The 24,708-nt window shown below is 44.3% G+C and overlaps 1 protein-coding gene and 1 pseudogene across 3 annotated transcripts in view; both read left to right on the top strand.

Annotated features, from left to right (window-relative positions):
- The first annotated feature begins 725 nt into the window (after window positions 1–725).
- Window positions 726–24,708, top strand: part of GSPT1 (G1 to S phase transition 1) — a 49,737-nt gene continuing 25,754 nt past the window's right edge. Inside the window, exons 1-5 of one of the 3 annotated variants that reach the window (XM_050774090.1) lie at window positions 726–1,375; window positions 19,396–19,437; window positions 19,548–19,589; window positions 20,641–20,865; window positions 22,450–22,483. In XM_050774090.1, coding sequence (XP_050630047.1) covers window positions 1,015–1,375; window positions 19,396–19,437; window positions 19,548–19,589; window positions 20,641–20,865; window positions 22,450–22,483 — 704 coding nt within the window. In that variant the 5' untranslated portion in view covers window positions 726–1,014. Of the gene's footprint in view, window positions 1,376–15,487; window positions 16,593–19,395; window positions 19,438–19,547; window positions 19,590–20,637; window positions 20,866–22,449; window positions 22,484–24,708 lie in introns of those variants that run through there. The other 2 variants (XM_050774089.1, XM_050774091.1) reach the window with 2 other exon arrangements.
- LOC126944546 (cytochrome c oxidase subunit 6C-like) lies at window positions 12,726–15,053 on the top strand (annotated as a pseudogene).

The following is a 24,708-nucleotide window of genomic DNA, read 5'->3' on the forward strand; positions in this document are numbered from 1 at the left end:
ACAAACAGTGAGTCATTGAAAGTTTCCAGTTAACGATCCCTTCTGCCTGGGCAGAGCCTGGGCCTCAGCGATTTATGAGCCACACTGCAGTTTTAAGCTGGAACATCTCACAGTTTTATTGTCTCTTCCACCAAATGATTACATAAAATGAAATCAGCTTTGAAATCGGCACCGGCTTTGAAATGTAGGGCAAAATCTGGTTGGGGGTAGGGAGAAAGAAGGTGGAGAGAGAACAAGGTAGGGAGACTGTGAGGCAGAGAACGCAGGAAAGGTGGTGAAAAGAGAGTACAGGAATTTTCGGGAGCTGAGTGTATTTTTCTTCCCCACGTTATAGATGCTGTCCGTTTTCCCGCACCCTGTCTCCCACAGGCCAGAGTGGACCCCTCCTATGGGCTAAAAGACTCTCGGTCTTCGGCCCAGCCCACAGCTGCACCAACCAGAGCCTGCCCCTGCCCCCCACCCGGTGACAGGTGGGGCAGTCGAGCAGCCACAAGACCTCCCCCTCCTCGCGTTGCCTGCCGGGAGCCGGAGCGACTTCCGGTTGCGCCCAGTCCCTGAACTCCGACTCCCGTCGGCCCCCGGGAAAACCGCAGCGAGGTCGCGCGGGCGCTGCCGGAACTTGTAGTTCCGCCTCCCGCCGTGCTAAATAGCCGGAAACGGGGGCGGCCAGAACAGAGAACTACCGAGGCGAAGGTACGGGTAGCGGTGAGGGGTCAATCCGCGCCGGGCGTGGGGTTGGCGGTGAGGCAGTCGGAGGTGGTTAGGTGGGAGGAGATCCGCTCGCAGACACGAGGAGGAGGGTTGAGCCGCCGCCGCCGTCGCCTCTGTCGTCGTCGCGAGTGTGGAGTCGGGACTGGAGCTGCTGCCGCGGCGACGCCGGGGATCTTTGTCGCTAGCTCCCGGCCCTTCTGCCCCGCCGCCTTCCCTCGGTCAGCGCGGCCCACTCCTCCCCGGCCGGGCGCCCCTGCCTCCATTTCCCGCTCTCTGTCCACCACACACACGGCCCCCCCGATCATGGATCCGGGCAGTGGCGGCGGTGGCGGTGGCGGCGGCGGCGGCGGCGGCGGGAGCAGCAGCGGCAGCAGCAGCAGCGACTCGGCGCCCGACTGCTGGGACCAGGCGGACATGGAAGCCCCCGGGCCGGGCCCGTGTGGCGGCGGCGGCGGCTCCCTGGCGGCGGCGGCCGAGGCCCAGCGGGAGAACCTCAGCGCGGCCTTCAGCCGGCAACTCAACGTCAACGCCAAGCCCTTCGTGCCCAACGTCCACGCCGCCGAGTTCGTGCCGTCCTTCCTGCGGGGCCCGGCAGCGCCGCCACCCCCAGCTGGCGGCGCCGCCACCAACCACGGAGCTGGCAGCGGCGCGGGAGGCCCTGCGGGTAAAGGCCCGGGACGCGGGGCAGCCCCGGGGACGCGGGAGGAAGCCAGGCAGGGCGCCGGAGCCCACATGGCCTAGGGGTGCGGCCCGGGGGCGCGCGGCCCTGGAGCCCGGCCGGCACGTGGGGCGTTGACAGTGGCGCCGTCCGCCTAGGTGGTGCACCCCGAGCCCGGGAGCCGGCCTGCGCGGGGCGGCCCGCGGCGGTGGCTGGGCGGGGAGCGGACAGCGGGTAGCGCACCCAAAGACCCGGACCCGAGTGCCGCCCTTCCGCGCCCCTACCCTGCTCTGGAGTCCGCAGTTACCCGCTTGAGATGTGAACCGTATGGGACAGAGTGGGGGCCGCGGCGGATCACCGCCACGAGGCGCAGATGGAGCCAGGAATCAGTCGGGTGGGCGTTTAGAGATCGGAGGAGTGGGGGAAGACAAATGCCCGAGTTTTCCTTTCACCTTAGATCCAGCTGAGAGAGCGTCTCCTGCTGCAGTTCCTACTGTTGAAACTGTAATTACGTTTTAAATTATCCATGGCCCTGAACCGTCCTGAAGGGATCCCAAGATGCATTGCAGCCTTGTGATCGGGCAGAAACTTGGCTATCAATACCAAGATCTGTTTTACCTTTAGCATTGTGTAGGCTTCTAAAGTTTACAAAGGGCCGCAAAGTTAGGATTCCTCACTTAATGTGTGATAGGAGACTATATTGATTTGGCTTTTTAAAGTGAGGCTTACACTTTTCTCCTTTGTCAGCGACACGTTTAGAGAATTTTCATTGCTGTAAAATCGTTGACCTTATTCAGATTGCTTGGAATAACTCACTGTGTTCGTGTGTCAGTAATTCAGTCTACTTCTTCAGACACTTGAGCATTTGTTATAATTTAATAGTTGTCACGTGTCTTTCTGACTGTAGCTAGTAGACATACATTGTGTGATTTCGAATTAACTTTGGTTTTTAAACATCTTCCAGTACTTAGGGGTTGCTTAAGTGTTAGGTAGCCTGCTTGCAGGTGCTGACGTTGTAGGAATATCAAATGAGTGAACTTAAGTATTCTTACAATGGTGCTTATTTTGTGGTAGGTAGCATGCTTTCAGGTACTGATTTTGTAGGAATGTCAAATGACTGAACTTAAGTATTCTCTTCCTAATGGTGCTTATTTTAGGAACTGTCAGTGTTTCCTTAAAGAGAAAATGAAAAAGGAAGGAAAAGGCTGAACGTCCTTTCATCATTTAGCCAGGACATTGATGGGCTGGGTCATGACTTCCAGCGCATTTTAAGTGAGAACATATTGTTGATTTCTCTCTTTAAAGTTCTGTATTGTGTTATGAGAAATACATTTATGTTTTTCATATAAAAAATAAAGTTCTGTATTGTGGTTCTTAGATAAGTAGACATTATAAAAGTGCTCTAGGAGTTTGGTTTCTACGGAGACTTGTCACCGTTTGCTCTTTTGTGGTAAAAGGATAGCGTTTGGAGAAACACTCTGATGACGTATGTACGTCAACACAGTTGATTTGGTGGTTTTATTGACAATGGCATTTCTTTTGTTTGTGTGGATGGTTGATGTTTTCTTTTGAGGAGATTTGAGGAGATCGAGCACGTCCAGGATGGTATGGCCGTAGACGATGTTTTCCTTTTGAATAAGGAAGCTTAGCTTGTAATTCTTGACTTGATATATCAAGCCATTTTGACTGCCTAACCTAGTTCACTTCTCAGCTCCTAAAAGTACCCATTCCCTACCTTACTTTGCAGATTTTGTTTATCCAGCCATTTTCTTTTTTGGCTCTTCCTTCATTCTGTGGAGCCACCAGCACCACTCTGACTAGACTCAGGACTCTGACTAGACTCAAAATTCCATTTACAGCCTGTCCAGCCAGTCATCCGGGGTTAAATAACCATCCTTGGTCTAAAATAGTCACTGTTGGTGCCTGTTGGTGACTAGGTATTACCTTTTATGCAGGCTTTCTCTCTTCCTGATAGTTGCTAATTTGTAGTTAGATCTAATTTTTTTCTCTTTAACAATGCTAGAAGTTGGTGATGTGAAAACCTGTAGGGAAGTAGCTGTCAGTAAGAAAATCCCTACATCATGGTCAGCTTTCTTGTTTTTAATCAGAAAACTATTTTGGTGTTACTGAGTTTACCAACTGCTTCTACCAAGATGCCAGTTAATGTTTTTAAAAAATTATCCTACGTAAGATATCTATTTGGAAAAGAACTGATTTTCTAAATTGAGGTCCAGAGTTATATTGAGACTGTTGGATTGCATGTTCCAGTCCATAAAAAGCCAGCATCGGATAACAATCAGTGCTTGTAAAAAGCAGGGGGAAAATTAGGAAATAACACCTGGATTGAAATTTACAAAAGGGGAACCAAAAAGTTTACAAGGTTTTTTTGATAGTGAGGAAGTGGACTATAGGGCTAGCAGCACATTTTGTTCTTTAGTTAAGCCATAGCTGAAATTTGTGGTGGGTGTGTTTTTAAACTGCTTGCCAGGAAAGCTGTTGAAGGAGCCTCGAGAGTCAGACCTTGGGATTCAGTGTTGACCTTGGATATCTTTGAAAACTAAAGAATACAGGTTCCTAAGAAATAATTAAGTGGAACCCATGTAAGTGTAATTAAGTGTAATTCATTTAAGCGCAGTTCTCTAGAGCCAAGTAAATTGGCCAAGAGATTCTCCTTAAAAATTGAGGTCCCCAAATGAATAACAATGTAGAAGGCAAGGTTTAATGTGTATTAGAACAAGCATTTTCTCTGATAGGATGTATTTAAGTTGTAATTTGCACCTAGTTTTTTTTATTCTTAGGTAAGAAACAGGTTTAGTGATTTTTAGGGTTATTTGGACTTTCTAGAACAGCCAGAGCTTCTAAAGTAATGATGTGGTGTTCTTTGCATCATCCCACCTTTAATGCCTCTTAAAACTCAATGCCATTAAGAAATAAGCATGGAATAAAACTAGCAGCCCTCAGTACTTACTCAGAGGAGGCACTGTCTCCAAAACTTAGCAGATTGTATTGTGGAACTTGAATTTTAAAGAGAAACATTCTGTTTTGTAGCGTTCAGTATTTGCTGAATGCCTTATTTATTGGAGGAGGCCTTTTTTTTTTTTTTTTTTTTTTTTGAGACGGAGTCTCGCTCTGCCGCCCATGCTGGAGTGCAGTGGCCGGATCTCAGCTCACTGCAAGCTCCGCCTCCCGGGTTCACGCCATTCTCCTGCCTCAGCCTCCAGAGTAGCTGGGACCACAGGCACCCGCCACCTCGCCCGGCTAGTTTTTTGTATTTTTTAGTAGAGACGGGGTTTCACCGTGTCAGCCAGGATGGTCTTGATCTCCTGACCTCGTGATCCGCCCATCTCGGCCTCCCAAAGTGCTGGGATTACAGGCTTGAGCCACCGCGCCCGGCCTTTTTTTTTTTTTTTTTTTTTTGAGACGGAGTCTCGCTCTGTTGCCCCGGCTGGTGTGCAATGGCATGATCTCGGCTCACTACAACCTCCTCCTCCCAGGTTCAAGCGATTCTCCTGCCTCAGCCTCCCAAGTAGCTGAGATCACAGGCACCTGCCATCATGCCCAGCTATTTTTCTTTTCTGTGTGTGTTTTTGTAGAGATGAGATTTCACCATATTGGCTAGGTTGGTCTTGAACTCCGGACTTCAGGTGATCTGCCCACCTTGGCCTCCCAAAATGCTGGGATTACAGGTGTGAGACAGTGTGCCCAGCTTTTTTTTTTTTTTGATTGAGATTTAACTTACACACTGTAAAATTCACCCTTTTCAACTGTACAAGCTGGGCGCATTGGCTCACACCTATAAACCCAACACTCTGGGAGTCTGAGGTGAGAGGGTTGCCTGAGGTCTCTGTAAAACATAGTGAGACTGAGACCCTGTGTCCACAAACAATAAAATACAACAGGGCGCAGTGGCTTATGCCTGTAATCCCAGCACTTTGGGAGGCCGAGGTGGATGGATCACCTGAGGTCAGGAGTTCGAGACCAGCCTGGCCAACATGGCAAAACCCATCTCTACTAAAAATATAAAAATTAGCCAGGCGTGGTTGTGCACGCCCATAGTCCCAGCTACTTGGGAGGCTGAGGCAGGAGAATCACTTGAACCTGGGAGGCGGAGGTTGCAGTGAGCTAAGATCACACCACTGCACTCCAGCCTGGGTGACAATGAGACTCCATCTCAAAAAAAAAAAAAAAAAAAAAAAAAAAAAAAAAAGCTGAGTGTGGTGGCATAAGCCTGTAGTCCCAGCTACTTGGGAGGCTGAGGTGGGAGGATCTCTTGAGCCCAGGAGTTGGAGGCTGCAGTGAGCTATGATGGCACCACTGCACTCAGCCTGGGTGACCAAATGAGACACTGTCCAAAAAGAAAAGTCAAGTGTACAGTTCAGTGGCTTTTAGTATATTTGTAAGGTTATGCAACCATCACCACTTGGCAGATACTTTTTAGAATATTCTCAGTTTTAAGCTGGAACATCTCAGAAGTGACCTCTTCAGGGCCACCAGAGTAGAGAGGATCCCAAATCAAAGTAATGGTTGTTTAATCCAGAAAGGCCCTTATACTTTATTATGTTAAATTCTGTCTGTTGAGGTAGATGATAGCGAAGATTCTATATTTGAGAATCCGTTTTTGAGACTGAAGTGCCTGCATGAACTGTGCTCATCTAAAGGCGTTTTTAGGCTTCAACGGGACAGCAGATGGGGTAGAGTAGAGGCCCCACAGTATCCCTGGAGTATCACAGTAGTAAGTATTACACAGCCTTTCTTTACTTCTCCTGCCATGGCTGACCTTTTTGTCTGTTTCATGGTTTTACATGTATGAATGGCTTCAAAGTGAGGATTTAGGGAACAAGCGAAGGCATCATCTAGGGATATGCTGTGCCAAGTTTTGCAGTTGTTTAAACTGTTAGAAATTTTGACTGGAATAAACCCTCTTTGAAGCAGGTTTTACGTAGTGCTGTTAGTACATATCTCATTGCATTCTTCTGTTCTTTATTTTTTACCTTTTCTGAAGTTGTAGTGCGTGAAAAGACAGCAATTTCAGTTTGGACAAGTTAAGGAGGTAATGTAGAGGACAGACTTTAAGCCTTGATTTGCTTGCTTTGGTTTGCTGGGGAAGAAATGTCTGCAAGTTTTCACATAATACTTTCTGGTTGGAGAGAAAGAAATGAAAAAGATTTGATAACCTTCTGGGTTGAGTTAGCAGTATTAGAATGGAATTTTTTCCAGAAATGCGAATTTCTGGTTTTGCTCAGATATGTGTACTGGCAACTAATTAACAAACATTTACCAGTCCACTGAATGTAAGGTGCTGTGCTAGGCACTTGAAATAACACCAAGATGAATCAGTTGTGGTCCTGAAGGAATCTATAAAGGGATCAGATGCCCAGTGTACTCTAGTGGAAGTCACAGCGTGGTAAGCGAGCCCTGCAGAGAGTGTAGAGAGGGCTTTCAAAGCTGAGAACAGCAATCCCTTATGTAAAACATTGCAGTCTTGTCACTCTAATAAAACTAAAGATTTATTATCTACTCACTGTTCTTTCTGAATGCCTTGTGTGTATTTTTTTTTCTGGCCTCCTGGGCCAGAGTTGTAGCCAAAGCCTGAACACCAAGGTTGTGTGTATTTTAAAAAACTTTTTACTTACTATTTTTAGAGGCAGGATCTTACTTTGCCACCCAAGCTAGAGTACAGTGGTGTGATCATAGCCCATTGTTACTTCAAATCCCTGGGCTCAAGTGATCCTTCTGCCTCAGCCTCCTGAGTAGCTAGGACTATAGGCACCCACCACAATGCCTGGCTAAGATTTTGTTTTTGTTTTTTGCGATGGAGTCTCGCTCTGTCACAGGCTGGAGTGCAGTGGCCGTAATTCGGTTCACCGTAACCTTCGCCTCCCAGGTTCAAGCGATTCTCCTGCCTCAGCTTCCCAAGTAGCTGAGATTACAGGTGCCTGCCACCACGCCCAGCTAATTTTTGTATTTTTAGTAGAGGCGGGGGTTTCACCATGTTGCCCAGGCTGGTCTCGAACTCCTGACCCCAGGTGATCCACCCGTCTCAGCCTCCCAAAGTGCTGGGATTACAGGCGAGAGCCACTGTGCCTGGCCAGGTTTCATATTTTTAAGTTTTTCGAGAGTGCTGAAGGTAGAGCACTAGTTATCTTTTTACAGTACTTGTCTATTTCGCATTAAACAGCAGTGAGTTCAGTTAGTATGAGTCTGGCTAGTGTATCTATTGGGGCATGTTTAGAATTTCATCATTCTACCCTTAGTTTTAAAATATCTTCGGGAGGCAAGAATTTGGCTACTAGTTGAAGGGTCTGAGGTCCTCAGAACAATCAAGAAAATTGACAGTTTTTAGCTGTTGATTTGTTTCAAGGCTTATAATTTTCTGCCTTGTTTTCAGTAGAGCTGAGGATGTAGATTTATATGGCTCCTTTGTAAATGGCTTTGTTTTAAGGAAACCTAGTTGTTACAGTACTGCATGTTGAACCAGTTTCCCGTCATAATTCTACTTTCAAAGGGAGAAGAACACATTAAGGCTTTCTTGAGCACCTGACCTAACAATGGTGACACTCACTTCCAAACCACATTCCCATTAGGTAATTGTCACTTCACTTGAAAAAAAAAAAAACTCATTCTGCAGAATGTCACTGGGTAATTTCCTGGTTGAGTATTTCTGTGGAATTCCAGTATGTTACCATACTACTTGTCCATTGCCTTTGGGTGGTTCATTTTGGTAGCAGAAAAATGTTTCTGTTATTTTTTGTTTTTGACACGGAGTCTCCCTCTGTTGCCCCAGCTGGAGTGTAGTGATTGCGGCTCACGGCAGCCTCCACCTCCCAGGTTCAAGCGATTCTCCTGCCCTAGTCTCCCGAGTAGCTGGGATTACAGGCGCGCACCACCATGCCCTGCTAATTTTTGTATTTTTAGTAGAGACAGGGATTCGCCATGTTGGCGAGGCTGGTCTTGAACTACTGACCTCAAGTGAGCCACCCACCTTGGCCTCCCAAAGTGCTGGGATTACAGGCATGAGACACTGCACCCTGCTCTTTCTGTAATTTTTGTACTTTTTTTGAGGCTCTCTGAAATGGTTTTGGTTTGTGTATTTTAAATGTTATTTAAATGGTTTTTTTGTTTTGTTTTTTTGTTTTTGAGATGAATCTCTCTCTGTCGCCCAGGCTGGAGTGCACTGGCGTGATCTTGGCTCACCCCAACCTCTGCCTGCCTGGTTCAAGTGATTCTCCTGCCTCAGCCTCCCAAGTAGCTGGGATTACACACGTGCACCACCACGCCTGGCTAATTTTTGTATTTTTAGTAGAGATAGGGCTTTGCCATGCTGACCAGGCTAGTCTCGAACTCCTGACCTCAAGTGATCCACCCGCCTCAGCCTCCCAAAGTGCTGGGATTACATGTGTGAGCCACCTTGCCTGGCTTCAAATTGTTTTTGAAGTAGTCAGGATGTAGCTGTAAGACTATCCTTCAGGGTTGTTTGAAAAACAGAATAGAATTTTAGTTACTCTATGCAAAGTCTAATCAGGTTGATAATGTGGTATTCCTTTAGTGTCTGAATAAGGAGGTTCTTAGAATGTTAGTGCTGGATATGACCCTAGCACTTGTACAATCTCCTCATTTTCGGATAAAGGAACTGGAGCCTTAGAAATGCTAAGTAGATGCCTAAGGTCACTCACAGAGTTAATGACCCTGTTGAGTCTAGAATGCAGATTTGCCACCTGCTAGTTTAGTGCTCGATCTGCCACATCATGCTCTTTAATAACGGGGGAGGGGAGGGGGCGGGCGCGGTCGGGGGCAGGGGCGGGGAAGGGCATGCTTAGAGCTGATTACTACAACTGGCATGTGTTTTCTGAGAGTGGCCTTGGCATTTGCCTCATGTTTCATTCTTAAAGGTTTTTGAAATTATTTTGGGGCTTTGAAATGCTTGCTGTAATAAATTTATTGAGCAGTTACCACCACTGCTTAATATCCCCTTCTCAGTTATTTAGTCTTCACAACATTCTCTTGAGGTTTAGGTACTGTTGACCCATTTTACAGATGAGAAAATAAGGGCTCAGTAAAGCTAAATAACTTAGGTCACATCCATGAGAGGAGCGAGGCTTAGAATCTAGGTCATTTCAAAGTTTGTTCTAGTAGTGACTGCTAGTGCTTTCCCTGTGATTTTGTATTAAAGTAGACTGAGACTCTCCAGAAACTGGGCCCGTGAGCTTGGACTGTGGCATTTCTCCGTGTTCTGTCTCAGTGGTAGCAGAATGATATTTGTCATAAGTAGGCAATGCTCTGATTTAAAGCAATATTTTGAAATTACTTCTTTTTACATTTTAGCAAATGTTGATGTAAAATACTTTAAAACAGCTCTGTTCACCACTGTCTGTACCACTGTGCCTTTTTATTTTTAGACTGTTAGGTAATTAAGGCAAAACCATCCACATTTTTTATGTGTTCTGCAGACTTTTCTTTCTGGTGTTTGCTTTTACTGTTTTTCAGTATTGTCTCTGGGGAAAAAAAATACCTCAGCTTGCAAATTTTTGTTCAGAGATGGGGTCATTCTTTGCTGTCGGAGGGATTTTCGTGAAAAAATTTCAAGAAACATTGTCTCATGTGATCTTACCAGATAAGTGCCAATTATTAAGACTTGCTGGCTGCTGGATTTATCATCTCAGCCTAATTTTCTTCCTGAGATAAATGAATCTTGCTTTTTTATCGTTACCACCCTGGCATAATGCAATGGAAATGTAATATGAACCACATAGTTAATTTAAAATTTTCTTTTTTTAATTTTGTTTTTTGAGACAGGGTCTCATGTTGCCCAGGCTGGAGTGCAGTGGCACAGTCAGAGCTCACTGCGGCCTCAACCTCCTGGGTTTAAGGGATCCTCCTGCCTCAGCCTCCCAAATAGCTGGGACTACAACTATATGCCTCCACACTTGGCTAATTTTTACATTTTTTTTTTGTAGAGACAAAGCCTCACTGTGTTGCCCCAGCTGGTCTTAAACTCTTGGCCTCAAGCAGTCCTCTTAGCTTGGCCTCCCAAAGTGCTGGGCTTATAGGCGAGAACCACCACACCTGGCCCAACACCTCCTGAGTGTAGTGCTTCCCTAACCCCTTCTTAGAAAGTTGGCACATTTACAATTGTTTTCAACTCTCTTGAACCCTAATGGAAATGCAATGAATGTACAGATGGAGGCTAAGGATCCTGGTCAGAAAAGGAAAGTGAGGCCAGGCGCGGTGGCTCATGCTTGAACCCAGGAGGTGGAGGTTGCAGTGAGCCGAGATTGTGCCACTGCACTCCAGCCTGGGCGACAGAGCAAGACTCCATCTCAAAAAGAAGAAAAAAGAAAAGTGAAAAAGTGAACTGATGTGACTGGAAGGAACCAGTGTGAAAGTCAAAGAAAAACACGCTAATTCAGTAAAAATTGACTGTGTATTTATTCTATACAATACATCATGCCAACTTGTTGAGATTACCGAAGTAGAAAAAAGTCTCCATGTTTCAGAAATCCATCCACCTACAGTTAATTCTGGAAGTCTATAATCTAGGGAACAAGAGCTAAGATACATGTGTACCTATTATGTATGTATTTATTTATTTATTTTTGAGACAGAGTCTTGTTCTGTCACTCAGGCTGGAGTGCATTGACTGAATGATCTCAACTCACTGCAACCTCCGCCTCCCCGGTTCAAGCCATTCTCCCACCACAGCCTCCTGAGTAGCTGGGGTTACAGGTGTGTGCCACCAGACCCGGCTAATTTTTTAGTAGAGACGGGGTTTCACCATGTTGGCCAGGCTGGTCTCAAATTCCTGACCTCAAGTGATCCACCTGCCTTGGCCTCCCAAAGTGCTGGGATTACAGGTACAGGTGTGAGCCACTGCACCCAGTCCCCGCGTGTGCCTCTAATTTAAAGAGGTGTCATGTCTGAGAGGAGTGATCGTTAGCCCTTCAGGCTGGGGGATGGACAGGGAATGGGATAGAAATGGGGGATTAGGTAGGCAAGTGTGTACTACAATTTAGGAGAATCCTTGAGCTAGAACTGTGTGTCCAAAGTGTGATGGAGAACCACATGTGGCTATTTAAATTTATTAAAATTAAATTTAAAATTCAGTTCCTCAGTCGTAATAGCCATGTTTCCAGTGCTTAATAACCACATGTCGCTGGTGACTATCATGTCACAGCACAGATGTAAAACATTTTCATCACTACAGAAACTTGGACAGATTTTTGTCACACATATTTCTCACTTTCATGCAATGTGAGACACTTCTGTGACAGCTCTGAAATTGTATTTTTCTTTAATTAACACCCCATTTAGCTAACAAAACTACAATTTTACTTAGGATGACTGTGTTTTGTTGTTATTGTTTGATACAGGGTCTTGCTGTGTCGCCCAGGCTGGAGTGCACTGGTGTGATCACTGCTCACTGCAGCCTCCACCTCCCAGGTTCAAGTGATTCTCCTGCCTGGGACTATAGGCTTGTGCCACTATACCCAGTTAATTTTTAAATTTTTTGTAAGGATGAAGTCTCCTTGTGTTTCCCAGGCTGGTCTCAAACTCCTGGCCTCAAGTGATCCTCCTGCCTTGCCTCCCAGAGTGTTGGTTTTACAGGCATGAGCCACTACACCCGGCCTAAAGATTAGTTTTGTGTCTAAAGCAGTATGAATTTAAATTGCTGATTTATGAAATATATGCATCAGGCACTTTTTTTTTTTTTTTTTTTTTTTTTTTTTTTTTTTTTGAGACGGAGTCTCGCTCTGTCGCCCAGGCTGGAGTGCAGTGGCCAGATCTCAGCTCACTGCAAGCTCCGCCTCCCGGGTTCCCGCCATTCTCCTGCCTCAGCCTCCCGAGTAGCTGGGACCACAGGCGCCGCCACCTTGCCCGGCTAATTTTTTGTGTTTTTAGTAGAGACGGGGTTTCGCCGTGTTAGCCAGGATGGTCTCGATCTCCTGACCTTGTGATCCGCCCATCTCGGCCTCCCAAAGTGCTGGGATTACAGGCTTGAGCCACCGCGCCCGGCCGCATCAGGCACTTTTTTTTTTTTTTTTTTTTTTTTTTTTTTTTTTTTTTTTTTTTTTTTTTTTTTTTTTGAGACAGAGTCTCGCTCTGTCGCCCAGGCTGGAGTGCAGTGGCGCAATCTCGGCTCACTGCAAGCTCCGCCTCCCGGGTTCACGCCATTCTCCTGCCTCAGCCTCCCGAGTAGCTGGGACTACAGGCGCCCGCCCCTGCGCCCGGCTAATTTTTTCTATTTTTAGTAGAGACGGGGTTTCACCATGGTCTCGATCTCCTGACCTTGTGATCCGCCCACCTCGGCCTCCCAAAGTGCTGGGATTACAGGCGTGAGCCACCACGCCCGGCCTGCATCAGGCACTTTTTAAGAATTAGGCAGACATTTGTGTTTAAAACATGTAACTTGAATCAAAACGTAGCTTTTTTTTACCTGCCATGATGTCTGTGGCCTTGACTGACGTGTGCTGTGTGGATGTGCTGGCCAAGTAGGATTCTCCATGTTCAAGTCCTTTGATCCATGATCAAAGCTTTAAAAATAATTGTATACCCTTTTTAAAAATTGAAGCAAAATCCACATAACATAAAACTGGCTGGGTGCAGTAGCTCACGCCTGTAATCCCAGCGCTTTAGGAGGCCTAGGTGGGCAGATCACAAGGTCAGGAGATTGAGACTATCCTGGCCAACATAGTGAAACCCCATCTCTACTAAAATAAAAAGATTACCCAGGCGTGGTGGCGCGCGCCTGTTGTCCCAGCTATTCAGGAGGCTGAGGCAGGGGAATCACTTGAACCCGGGAGGCGGAAGTTGCCGTGAGTCGAGATTGCAGCACTGCACTCCAGCCTGGCGACAGAGCAAGACTCCGTCTCAAAATAAATAAAATAAAATAACATGAGTCAGGAAGGACGTTGGTGTTGAGGTTGGCGCACATATCAAGGACAGTAACTACCATGGTTCCCGAAGTGTTGCCAAAACCTCAGATGCATGGCCTTTTGGCCAAGCGTCTGCAATTTCATATGTTTGGAGCGTTCATGGTATCCCTGGGGGTTGCAGCTTTGTATAAGTTTGGTGTGGCTGAACGAAGAAAGAAGGCATATGCAGATTTCTACAGAAATGATGAGATTTTGAGGAGATGAGGAAGGCTGGTATCTGTCAGAGTGTAAAGTAATCTTGGAATATAAAGAATTTCTTCAGATTGGTTTACTTAGAAGTTTGTCACTGAGTCGTGTTCCTGAACACATGAATATGTGGGCTAAGAAATAGTTCCTCTTGATAAACAATTAACAAATAAATAAAACTAACCATTTTAAAGTGAACAATTCAGTGACATTTAGTACATTCACACTGTGTTGTACAACCAGCATTTCTAGCTAGTTCTAAAGCATTTTCTTTTTTTGGGGGGGAGACAGGGTCTCACCCCATCGTCCAGGTTGGAGAGCAGTGGTGCCGTCTTGGTTCACTGCAACCTCGCTCCACCTCCCGGGTTCAAGTGATCTTCCTACCTCAGCATCCCAAGTAGCTGGCACTACAGACATGTGCCACCACGCCCAGCTAATTTTTATTTTTATTTTTTTTTGAGACAGTCTCACTGTTATGCCCAGGCTGAAGTGCAGTGGTATGATCTCAGCTCACTGCAGCCTCCGCCTTCCAGGTTCAAGATTCCCAGATTCTCCCGGCTCAGCCTCCTGAGTAGCTGGGATTATAGGCACCTGTCACCACCCCATCTAATTTTTGTTTTTTTAGTAGAGACGGGGTTTCATGGTGTTGGCCAGGCTGGTCTCAAACTCCCAACCTCAGGTGCTCTGCTTGCCTCAGCCTCCCAACGTGCTGGGATTACAGTCATGAGCCACCGCGCCTGGCCTGATAACTGGATCTTAAAATTGATAGTTAAAATTTGATCATGGTGAAACAACACAAACACCACATATTCTATGATTCCATTGATATGAAATATTCAGAAGAGGTAAATGCACAGAGACAGAAAACAGACTTACTGGTGGCTGCCAGAAGCTAGGAGAGAGTGTGGGCAGTAACTGCTAAATGAATATGGGTTTCCTTTTGGGTTATTAAAGTATTTTGGAAGCTGGGTGCGGTGGCTCACACCTGTAATCCTAGCACTTTGGGAGGCTGAGGTGGGTGGATTGCTTGAGCTCAGGAGTTGGAGACCAGTCTGGGGAACCTATTGAAACCCCATCTCTATAAAAAATTTAAGGCCAGGTGCGGTGGCTCATGACTGTAATCCCAGGACTTTGGGAGGCTGAGGTGGGCAGATCACATGAGGTCAGGAGTTTGAGACCAGCCTGGCCAACATAGTGAAACCCTGTCTCTACTAAAACTACAAAAATTAGCTGGGTATGGTGGCACCCACCTGTAGTCTCAGCTACTCGGGACTTCAAGCTGGAGAATCGCTTGAACCTGGGAAGTGGAGGTTGCAATGAGCTGAGACCACGATATTGCACTCCAGCCTGGGCGACAGAGCGAGACTCCATCTCTAAAAGAAAAAAACAAGATCCAGTTTATCATCTGTATCACAGGCAGTACTGGTGTTCTGCTGTCTTCTGGTAAAATCTTTTCACTTCATGTTTTAAAATTTGTGGTAATGTACCAAGTATCACAGCCAATTCATTAATTTTCCTTTATTATAAATTATACTATTAGTTTTGCTTCTTTTTTTTTTTTTTTTTTTTTTTTTAAAAAAAGACGGAGTTTCACTCACGTTGCCCAGGCTGGAGTGCAATGGTGCAATCTCAGCTCACAGCAACCTCCGCCTTCCAAGTTCAAGTGATTCTCCTGCCTCAGCCTCCCAAGTAGCTGGGATTACAGGCATGAAACATCATGCCTGGCAAATTTTTGTATTTTTAGTAGAGTCGGGGTTTCCTCATTGGTCAGGCTGGTCTCAAACTCCTGACCTCAGGTGATCCGCCCACCTCGGCCTCCCAAAGTGCTGGCATTACAGGTGTGAGCCACCATGCCCAGCCTAATTTTTCCTCTTTTTTTTGAGACAGGGTCTCATTCATTTTTTTTTTTTTTTTTTTTTGAGACGGAGTCTCGCTCTGTCGCTCAGGCTGGAGTGCAGTGGCCAGATCTCAGCTCACTGCAAGCTCCGCCTCCCGGGTTTACGCCATTCTCCTGCCTCAGCCTCCTGAGTAGCTGGGACTACAGGCGCCCGCCACCTCGCCCGGCTAGTTTTTTGTATTTTTTAGTAGAGACGGGGTTTCACCGTGTTAGCCAGAATGATCTCGATCTCCTGACCTCGTGATCCGCCTGTCTCGGCCTCCCAACAAAGTGCTGGGATTACAGGCTTGAGCCACTGCGCCTGGCCGAGACAGGGTCTCATTCTTTCACCCAGGCTAGAGTGCAGTGGTACAATCTTGGCTCACTGCGACCTCTGCTACCCGGGCTCAAGCAATTCTCTTGCCTCAGCTTCCTAAGTAGCTGGGACTACAAGCATGAACCACCATGTCCAGCCTAATTTTTATACATACATATTTTTTGCAGAGATGGGGTTTTGCCATGTTGCCCAGGCTGGTCTCAAACTTAGTTTTTCCTTTTAATTTGGGGCATGGCAGTTGCACTCAGTGGTAAACTCTGAAAAGCTTTTCCACTTACAAAAAAATGTTCCATTTTTAAATAGTTAATAAGGGTGTGTTTCTAAACATAGAGATAACGTTGGAAAATTTGAAACTCTAATTTCATTCCTTGAGAGGGTTCTAACTTCTTTTACTAGCAGCTGTGAACCATGCAGGATGTGAGAAATTACACCCTAATCATCTATTTCCTAGCCATGAACAGTTCAACCTGGGAAGATTCTAAGCCCAGGCTCATTAGTAGCCAGTAAAATCTGGATGTTGTATGCATCATGAATAAGACCAGAGAAGAATGAAGAAGTAAGGGTTTACTGTGGATGAATGAAGACAGGGTAGAAATATATCGGTTTTATTTTTATTTTTTAAGACAGGGTGTCACTGTCCCGCCCAGGCTGGAGTGCAGTGGTGCAATCACTACTCATTGCAACCTTGACCTCCCGGGCTCGGCCCCCCGAGCAGCTGGGACTCTGGGCGTGTGCCACCACTCCTGACAGATTTTTTTTTGGTACAGATGGGGTTTTGCCATGTTGCCCAGGCTGGTCTCAAACTCTTGCCATCCTCCCACCTTGGACTCCCAGAGGTTTGGGACTACAGGTGTGAGCCACCATGCCCAACCCATTTGCAATTGACAATCCATTGTAAGTTGAGGAGCCATCTGTATTGTAAATCTAATAGCTGGTGCCAGGAACTAAGTGGTCAGGTGTAAGTTTTGTTTTGAAAAGCTGTTACAGTTAGTGATACGCTTGAGAGTGGTGAGGAAGCCCACCATACCAGTCATTTTCCTGCTTTAACATACAGTACATCATAACTGTATGTCCACCAGAGCTTACTTTACTTGAATACTGATTTTCAGCAGGGGCTATCTGAGGAAGGGGAAGATGGCACTTGCATAACTTGGAAATGCCTGCAGTTGATTCTGATGTGCCTGTATGTTAGATGGTAGTGATTACAGGATCTGTTTCCTAGGGCTTTTGGTGGGGATGAGCTAGCAGTCGGCACATAGGGCTCAATAAAAATTAGTTAAAGCAAATTGCTACCACCACCACCCACCCCCTACACAATATGGATTCGTGAGTACTTTTTATCCTTGTCTGGCCCATAATAGATACTCAGTACACACACACACACACGCATTTTTATTAGTTTTTATTTTTTTTTTTGAGATGGAGTTTCACTCTTGTTGCCCAGGCTGGAGTACAGTGACGTGATCTTGGCTCACTGCAACCTCCACCTCCCGGGATCAAGTGATCCTCCTGCCTCGGCCTCCCGAGTAGCTGGGATTACAGGTGTGCGCCACACTCGGCTAATTTTTTTGTATTTTTAGTAGAGACAGGGTTTTGCCATGTTGGCCAGGCTGGTCTTGAACTCCCGAACTCAAATGATCCCCCCGCCTTGGCCTCCCAAAGTGTTGGGATTACAGGTGTGAGCCACTGTGTCTGACTGATACTCAATACATATTGATAGGATTGAGTTGGAGTAGTTACATAGCAGATGGAGACTGACATTTGTTGAATATGCCAGGAGTTCTTTAACTGACACTAAACAAATTATTCTCCCATTTCCTCCCATAAACCCCTCAACAGTCCTCTCAGGTAGATGGTATATCATTCCCACAATTTCAGTGGAATAAATGCATTCACAGCTTGTCATAAGCCAGGAGTTAAGCCTAGGAGTCAGCTTAGTTCCAGGCTTTGAGAGTACCCCATGCTGTCACCTCCTTCTTAGGGTGGCCTGTGAACTTGATTCTCTCAGTACTGCCTGGCTTTCTCTGAAAATTGAGTAATTTTTCCTTACCTTACCCTTAAACTTTTCTTCAAAATGGAAAAGCAAAAAAAGGTTAAATCTGTATTGTGTTTGAAGTACAGTTTGGGTCTCCTTCCAAACCAGGTTCAAATGGGTTTCCCCCCCGTTTGTTAATGTCCTGCTCATTCCACAGCTTGGGGTCATCTGAGACCTTGTACTCTCCCTTTCTCCCACCTCCTGTCAGGTGTAGCCCGCCTGCCCTTCCAGTTGTATTGCTTGGTTGTCCCCATGGCATGCTTTCTTGTAGTAGTGATGTGGGTCTTCCTGCTTGTGGGGTCTTGCCCACTCTAGTTCATGTAGTTTAAGCTGCAAGAAACAGATCTTCCTAAGTGACAATCTGAGCCTGTCACTTAAAAAATAGAAAAACAATTTGGTTGTCCTTTACCTATCAGGGACAGGAAATTACTTTACTCAACATTTGATGCTATTGAAGGTTGGGCCCAAAACACTCTCTCTTGACTCTTACAGGTATTGATCCTTTCCGGGTAATGATTTTACAGGTTACAAATTCATTATTTTTTCATACTTGCTGTGCATGATTCGTATGATTTAATTCTTTGGTGTCTTTTTCTATGGTAGAGATTGTTTAAAGCAGGGGCACATTCATATTGGAGTATAATTTAGGTTTGTCTGTATCTGACAAACTAAAATCCAAAAAGCAGACTTAGATATTTGGTTATTAGTATGTATTTCTTCCACATCTCTTCCAGTAATGTCATAAATAAATTTGCAGTGTGGCAACTGGAAACTGGATTGTTGCTTGGTCTTAGAGTTCTAGTGTAGGAAAAAACTGGCATCACTGGAATCACCTTTTCTGCAGATGTTTTTTAAATGGCTTATATGTATTTCAGGACTTTATACAAATGTCATTTATCTTACAGGTATCTAATTTATTCAGGAATTTTGATGAGTATGGAATATTAAATGGGCTAATCACAGGCCGGGCGCGGTGGCTCAAACCTGTAATCCCAGCGCTTTGGGAGGCCGAGGTGGGCGGATCACCTGAGGTCAGTAGTTCAAGACCAGCCTGACCAACATGGCAAAACCTCGTCTCTACTAAAAATACAAAATTAGCCAGGCGTGGTGGCATGTGCCTGTAATCCCAGCTATTCAGGAGACTGAGGCAGGAGAATCGCTTGAACCAGGGAGGTGGAGGCTGTGGTAAGCCGAGATGGTGCCATTCATTGCACTCTAGCCTGGACAACAAGAGTGAAACTGAGTTTCAAAAAAAAAAAAAAAAAGCTAATCACAGCTTTCTTGGGCTACCTTACCAAGAGAGAATCATGGGAAGTAGATGTGTATTTGTTGAGCACATCTGATCAGTGCTGAGCTGCAGATTACTTTGACAGTATCTGTGAAGAAAAAGTTTATAAAGCAAATCAAAAGAATAAGCATGTTTTTATGAATACATTGAAACTACTGAAAATGTTTCAAAATTAGCTGTAATTAGTAGAATTTTGAAAAGTAGGTTAAGCAGAGACTTCTAATTTGAAGGCCTGAGTTAGCTGCCATTGATCTGGGGTTATTGATTGAGACTTGTGTCGTGTTATTGAACTTCTGTTTTTACTACATATTAAAAGATAAGTGAAATGGATGGATAAGTATCAATTTTTAACAGAACTTATTTCTGTTAAACAGCACCTGTGGAATCCTCTCAAGAGGAACAGTCATTGTGTGAAGGTAATGATGCTCTCTTTGAAAGTCTACTTGAGAAAACATTAGGTTGTCTATGCTGTATAAAGCTAGATACTGTTTTGTAAATATATATTATATTTCAATCTCTTGTCTAGGTTCAAATTCAGCTGTTAGCATGGAACTTTCAGAACCTATTGGTAAGAAAATTTCTGACCATATTAATACAGTAATATGAAACTCTTTCACTCTCAAGATTTAAGTTGCAAATGTGTTATGATTATTGTAATGCCTACATTTAAGTCACATTGAGTCTTTGCTGTTAGTATTTAGAAAGTAGAACAAACTAGGCATTAACACTGTCTTGATAAACTTAGTGATTGCAAATAAAATTGAGTGGAGGAATGGTAAAGTCAATTTAAATACCTGTACATGTTCTGTTTTCTTTTTTTGAGATGGAGTCTCGCTCTGTCGCCCAAGCTGGAGTGCAGTGGTGTGATCTCGGCTCACTGCAACCTCCGCCTCCCGGCTTCAAATGATTCTCCGGCCTCAGCTTCCTGAGTAGCTGGGATTACAAGCGCGTGCCACGACGCCTGGCAATTTTTTTGTTTTTAGTAGAGATGGGGTTTCACCATCTTGGTCAGGCTGGTCTGGAACTCCTGACCTCGTGATCTGCCCACCTCGGCCTCCCAAAGTGCTGGGATTACAGGTGTGAGCCACCATGCCAGGCCACATGTTCTGTTTTTTTGGTGAAACATGTTCTTCCTTTTTATAACTTAATTCTTAAGGGTTTCATGTTCCCAGGGTGATTAAAGTTGATGCCAAAGTTTTATTACTTTAAGAGGAAAAAGAAAATATTTCCTAAATCCTTTCATACTTTTCGTGTGTCACAATTTTAAACTTTACTTTTTTTCTTACTATCAGGGTGTCTCAACACTGGAATAACTAGGCTGTTGGGAATGTTAGGACTCTTGTTTACATTTTGTTTGTCCTCATGAAAATGAAGCTTTGCTAAAATAGCAGTCTCAGCCTGTGAGTCAGTGCCCTCTGATCTGATACCAGCAGTGAGTCTGCCTTGAAAGCTGTCACCCATTTCTGTTACGAAAGAGGTTTTCCTGCTTATGTGTCACTAGGCATTAGGAAATGGAACTACATATGCAGTCCCATTTGTTGTTTTAAAGCTTGTGTATTTTAAAGTATAGATTATAAATCTTTTTCAGAATACTAAGTTAAAATGTCTTCCTTCAGTAGAAAATGGAGAGACAGAAATGTCTCCAGAAGAATCATGGGAGCACAAAGAAGAAATAAGTGAAGCAGAGCCAGGGGTTGGTTCCTTGGGAGATGGAAGGCCGCCAGAGGAAAGTGCCCATGAAATGATGGAGGAGGAAGAGGAGATCCCAAAACCTAAGTCTGTGGTTGCACCACCAGGTGCTCCTAAGAAAGAGCATGTAAATGTAGTATTCATTGGGCATGTAGGTAAGCTGCTGTCATAGCAATTAAAGTTACTGGATACATGAAACATAGAACATCCTTTTTAGCTACTTGGAGATGTTTAGTGAAACTGAAGCAAATTAATTGAAAATGTCTTGATTTTTAACTTGCTAGATTTTTTTTAGCTGGCAAAAAAATGCAAGTACTTTTCTTGAAGTTTAGGCAAATGAATAATTCTGTAATAGCATAGATGCTGGAAGAAAAACCTCAGTATATTGTATGTAACATATAATTAGTCTATTGACCATTGATGGTGGTTCAGCATAGATAATATCAATATCTTAGAAAATGTGCCCTTTTTTAATGAACTTCAGTTAACTTTGTTAATTTTAATGTGATTGACCTTACCAGATATCTTAATTTTGTGTGAAGCAGGAAATCAATAATTTGGAGTAACTTCTGGTTGCTTGCCAGGTTGCTGGTTTAGCAAAAAAAACAAGAACAAATTTATTTAATTTATTCAGATATTATCTGATTATATGACCTATCCCCAGAATTGTGAGAAAAAAATACAGAATTACATGTCTTTCATTTCTACTGTCTCTGCCTTCCCCCCGAATATGAAACACCATACTCCTTCTTTTAGTAGCAAGAACTCTTTTGAAAGTGTAAAGGAGCGACTGAGCACTGTGGCTCACGCCTGTAATCCCAGCACTTTGGGAGGCCAAGGTGGGTGGATCATGAGGTCAGGAGTTCAAGACCAGCCTGGCCAACATGGTGAAACCCTGTCTCTACTAAAAATACAAAAATTAGCCAGGTATGGCGACATGAGCCTATAATCCCATCTACTCTGGAGGCTGAGGCAGAAGAATTGCTTGAACCCAGGAGGTGAAGGTTGCAGTGAACCAAGATAGCGCCACTGCATTCCAACTCTGGGCAACGGAGCAAGATTCTGTCTTGGAGGAAAAAAAAAAAGTGTAAAGGAGCACATACCTTACTTGCTATAAGTGAAAGCACCTAAATGTAGTTCACAGTTCTTCAGCTGCTTTTGCTCTCTGAAACTCCTGGGGAATTTATAGTCAGTTGCTGCTGTGCCTTCGGAGTAATCTGTTAAAAAATTCTTTCCTTTATCAGTAAAGTATTTCTAAATGTTTCTTTTTTTTTTTCTTTTTCTTTTTTTTTTTTGAGACGGAGTTTCGCTCTTGTCGCCCAGGCCGGAGTGCAATGGTATGATCTCGGCTCACTGCAACCTCTGTTTCCCAAGTTCACACGATTTTTCTGCCTCAGCTTCCCAAGTCGCTGGGATTACAGGTGGCCGCCACCATGCCTAGCTAATTTTTGTATTTTTAGTAGAAATGAGGTTTCACCATGTTGGCCAGGCTGGTCTTGAACTCCTGACCTCAGGTGATCTGCCCTCACTGGTCTCCCAAAGTGCTGGAATTACAGGCGTGAGCCACCGAGCCCAGCCTTGAGCCTCATTTTCAAAAGGAGAAGGGTAATGAACTAGGATTTATGCCACAAATTCATATGGAAGATTTAATTATGTATGTTAAAGGGCACTGTTGCTTGCATATGTAGCCATTGGTTTTTGGTTTTAACCTATGGTTTGCATGTTGATGTTACTTTTAGATGCTGGCAAGTCAACCATTGGAGGACAAATAATGTAAGTCTGTATCTTTTGTTAAATAACAGAGTTAAATTGATTGAATGAATTTTAGGCATTGTAAACTTTCATACAGTCACACAAAGGAGATAAAATGGGTCCCCCCAAGAAAAATTAAAAATAAAATTACTGAGACGTAATACTGATGTTAAGAAGTGATTTTTGGCCTGGTGTGGTGGAACACACCTCTAATCCCAGCATTTTGAGAGGCTAAGGTGGGAGGATCACTTGACTTGAGGTCTAGAGTTTGAAACCAGCCTGGGCAAGACAGTGAGACTCTGTCTCTACTTTAATTTTTTTAAAAAAGTAGTAGTTTTTGTAATGTGACTATTGCTATTGTTAAATGTGTTTCTGAAAGCTTTTTACATTTTTTAAAAATAAAAAATGAACATAAAACTCTAGATTATGGGAAATCTTAGTCTGCTTTGCATATAACATACATGGGAATAATGAAAACCAGCTCTTGAATCTGGTGAATGGGAGAACTGTTTTTTCCTCATTCATTAGCTCCTTAAATGTATATGGATTTAATAGACAGGTAGACTAGCTAAAATGCTAAGATAATTTTTTGATCGTATGATAGGAATTTCCTAGGTATGAAATGACTGGCTGGCTTTTAGTAATGCATTTTAGTATTGACAAATCTTGATAACTAAAAAGTCCTAAATTTTTAATTGCTCCTCTAAATTAGACCCATTTCTTCAAACTGTGTCATCAGAGGACCTAGAGGGCTTGCCATCATCTTGCCTAGTTAAATTTTTTTTTTTGAGATAGGGTCTTATTCTGTTACCAAGGCTGGAGTGCAGTGGCATGATTTTGGCTCACTGCAGCCTCGACCTCCTGGGCTCAAGCAGTCCTTCCACCTCAGCCTCCTAAGTAGGTGGGATTACAGGTGCATGCGACCAGGCCCAGGCCTGGCTAATTTTTGTGTTTTTTGTAGAGGTGGTGTTTCTTCATATTGCCCAGGCTGGCCTTGACCTCTTGGGGTCGAGTGTTCTGCCCTCCTCTGCCTCCCAAAGTGCTGGGATACAGGTGTGATTAACCACACCTGGCTAATGGTAATTGGTAATCTTGCCAGTTACTTCTGAACATTTCCACAACAGAGACCCTAAGAGAGGCTGTTAAACAGGGGTCCTTCACCAGGTCTCTATGGTTGAAGTGTCACAGCCATATGATGTTATGTTTCAGGACAGTGTATATTTTTTGCTGATGGGCTGTAAGTTTTGGTGGCATCACACTGGGTTTCTACATGCAAATGCTTATGTGCACTGCACTATAGATGTCTATGTGGAGAACACAGATGAAAGCTATAGGGAAAGGAGGGCTTTGAATTGGATTGAGTCAAAGGAAGTATGCGTTACTAACGAACTAATTTAAAATTATTATCTCATTTTGACAAGTAATAAGATTTACTTGCCTAGACAACATTGTTGCAGTTTTTTCTCTTTTCTATAGTACCTACATTTACATTTACTTGTTATTTTATTTTTAAATTTACTTGGCTAGGCATGGTGGCTCATACCTGTAATCCTAGCACTTTGGGGAGGCCAAGGTGGAAGGATCATTTGAGCCCAGGCTTCAGGAACAACCAGGGCAATATAGTGAGACCCTCATTGCTATAAAAATAAAAATAAAACTATATTTATTTTAAGAGACAGGGTCTTGCTGTGTTGCCCGGGCTGGAGCGTAGTGGCTATTTATAGGGGGGATCATAGCACACTGTAGCTTCAAACTCCTGTGCTCAACTGATCCTCCTACCTCAGCCTCTCAAGTAGCTGGGACTACATGCTTGCACCACCATGCCCACCTTATATTTACTTTAAAAAACAAACAAAAACCTTCTATATTCTGAAATAATTTTAGATTTACGGAATGATTGCAAAAACAGTACAGAAAGTTCCCTTCATTCATCCTGCCCTGATGTTAACATCTTATAACCATAGTCATTCATCAGAACTTCCTTATTACTGGTGAAATTAGTCATAATTACTTGGTTAAGGTGTCATCTGTCAAGATTGTCCACTATAAGGTTAGTTTTTCCTTTTCTATTTTTTTTTTTTTTTTTTTTTTTGAGACTGAGTCTCACTGTATCGCCCAGGCTGGAGTGCAGTGGCGCGATCTTGGCTCATTGCAACCTCTGCCTCCAGGGTTCAAGCAATTCTCCTGCCTTAGTCTCCCAAGTGGCTGGGATTATAGGCATGCACCACCACGTCTGGCTAATTATT

The sequence above is a fragment of the Macaca thibetana genome, chromosome 20, assembly GCF_024542745.1.
Source record: "Macaca thibetana thibetana isolate TM-01 chromosome 20, ASM2454274v1, whole genome shotgun sequence".
NCBI lineage: Eukaryota > Metazoa > Chordata > Mammalia > Primates > Cercopithecidae > Macaca > Macaca thibetana.